The following is a 2,500-nucleotide window of genomic DNA, read 5'->3' as shown; positions in this document are numbered from 1 at the left end:
CTGGTGAGGGAAGAGGAGGAAAGAGATAAGAGAGAGAGAGAGAGAGAGAGAGAGAGAGAGAGAGAGAGAGAGAGAGAGAGAGAGAATGCTTATCGTAATGTATTGAAGCAGTAATTAACGTCTAATTAAGAGAGAGAGAGAGAGAGAGAGAGAGAGAGAGAGAGAGAGAGAGAGAGAGAGAGAGAGAGAGAGAGAGAGAGAGAGAGAGAGAGAGAGAGAGAGAGAGAGAGAGAGAGAGAGAGAGAGAGAGAGAGAGAGAGAGAGAGAGAGAGAGAGAGAGGGGCAGGAATGGTCTAAAGTGATGCAATATTCCAACACTCTCTCTCTCTCTCTCTCTCTCTCTCTCTCTCTCTCTCTCTCTCTCTCTCTCTCTCTCTCTATCTCCAGAAACTCATGTGGGGGATTAAAATAGTGAAGACTGTGGCCATTAATCTTCTGCCCTCCATAGACCCTTCCTAATGTCAATAAAATGGTCTAATGGTACAGAAAACTCAAATTTCCATATTCATTCTGGTGACTATTTGGTGATTTTATACAGCTTCAGAAACTCATGTGGGGGATTAAAATAGTGAAGACTGTGGCCATTAATCCCGCGACCTCCATAGACCCTTCCTAATGTCAATAAAACAGTCAAATTATACCCAAAACTGTAAAAAAAAATGAATCTTAGCAGTGAAAGCCGTCAAATTATACCCAAAACTCACTAAATATTGGGTTTTATAATTGAAAGAGGCAAATAGATCCCCTTTCTCTTCCTCAGTAAGCTAACTAATCTATTCCCCTTCTCTCTCCCCTACAGGCGTTCACTTTGACACAGACGACAACGCCCTACAAGAGTCTTTAGTGACCACAGTTCGCATCTTCGGGTATGGTGTCATTAACTTCTGAGTGACGCCAGGAATGAACACCTTAGCCTCAACCCACAGCTGTCTTGCGAGGGTCACACCAATGCACGCTGGGCCCTAGGTGCGACTTTCTACAGGTAGGTGTCGCCTTTTTACTGCTGGAAGGGACGTGGTTTGTGACTGAAAGGGTCTGGAACGATAGGAAAGCAGGTAATTGGTTTTATTCTGCCTGGATAAAGAAAATGGCTAAGTATCGCCTTTTTACAGCTGGAAAGGTCGTGGTTTGTGACTGAAAGGGTGTGGAAGGATGGGAAAACACGTATTAGGTTTTTATTCTGCCTGGAAACGTGTTAGCTTGTGATCGCAAAGGAAACAAATATGTGTCGCCTTTTTACTGCTGGAAAGGACGTGGTTTGTGACTGAAAGGGTCTGGAAGGATGAGGAAAGAGGTGTTGTCTTTTAATCTACCTGGAAACGTGTTAGCTTGTGATCGCAAAGGAAACAGGTATGTGAGATGAAAAAAAGCAACGTTATGTAATGGAAAGACTGTGGAAGGATGAAAAACTATCTGTACAGGGTGTAGTGTATGGAAACCTGTGTTAGGGGCGTGTCTTGGCTTTGTGTTGGCTTGTCTATTGATGAAAGAGCAGCGTTATATGATAGAAAGGCTCTGGAAGGATGAAAAACTATCTGTACAGGGTGTAATGTATGGAAAACTGTGTTGGGGGTGTGTCTTGGCTATGTGTTGACTTGTATACTGCTGGAAAAATATACATATGACAAAATGGTCTGTAGAGGGTGTAGTGTGAAGCGAAGATATATTGACGTGATTTTGTGAACCTGGAAATGTGTGGAGATGACCTGGAGTGCTGGGAACGTGCTGGAAACATTTCTAGGACTTTATTTTGCCTGGAAACATCAAAAGAGGTTGACAATTTTCCGTAAGGTATATTTCACGTTTCTTTCGACGATTTGCTGCTGGAAACTTGATGGAAATATGCCAGAACACATATATGACTGGCTTATCATGCCTGGAAAGGTGAAAAGAACCTGGAATTTGCTGGAAAAATGTGAGGGGGGAAGATCAGATTGTACTGTAGACGTCTTGGAAGGATATTCAGTGAAGGTCTATTCAGTCTGGAAAGATTGAGACACCCTGGAATGTTGCTGGAAGTCGCTTTTTTGCAGTTTTTGTATCAACGATAACTGATTGTGTCTTGTTTCTGATGACGATGTAAGAAGTAGAGGTCTGGAAAGCTAGGACACTGCTGGAAAGGTGTGTAGAGGGCGTGTCTTGTGTGCTGGAAGGCGAAATCATGCTGGAAGTTGTGTTTTTGCAGGCTTTTATAAACAATATTAGATTATCTCGTGTTTCTGAGGTCTGGAAAGCTAAGACAATGCTGGAAAGATTTATAGAGGGTGCTGGAAAGGTAGGTCTTGTTATGATTGGTCGAAAAAGGAGCTGGAATGTGCTGGAATGTTCATGAGGCTCGTGTATTTTGGCTAGAAACGTGAGAAGGTACTGGAAATTCCTGGAAGCTCGCTGGTAAAATGTGAAGAGGAAGTGTATAGGTCTGGAAAGTCTCTCTCTCTCTCTCTCTCTCTCTCTCTCTCTCTCTCTCTCTCTCTCTCTCTCTCTCTCTCTCTCTCTCTCA

The 2,500-nt window shown here is 43.1% G+C and overlaps 1 protein-coding gene across 1 annotated transcript in view; it reads left to right on the top strand.

The window, feature by feature from the left end:
- Positions 1-2,500, top strand: part of LOC123503083 (glutamate receptor ionotropic, NMDA 2B-like) — a 119,023-nt gene that overhangs the window by 55,442 nt on the left and 61,081 nt on the right. Inside the window, 2 exon segments of the mRNA XM_045252502.1 lie at positions 800-883; positions 886-982. Of these exon segments, the coding sequence (XP_045108437.1) occupies positions 800-883; positions 886-982 (181 nt within the window).

This window comes from Portunus trituberculatus, chromosome 2 (assembly GCF_017591435.1).
Source record: "Portunus trituberculatus isolate SZX2019 chromosome 2, ASM1759143v1, whole genome shotgun sequence".
NCBI classification, from domain to species: domain Eukaryota; kingdom Metazoa; phylum Arthropoda; class Malacostraca; order Decapoda; family Portunidae; genus Portunus; species Portunus trituberculatus.
Note: the sequence above shows the minus strand (reverse complement) of the source record. Positions and strands in the feature narration are given on the sequence as shown.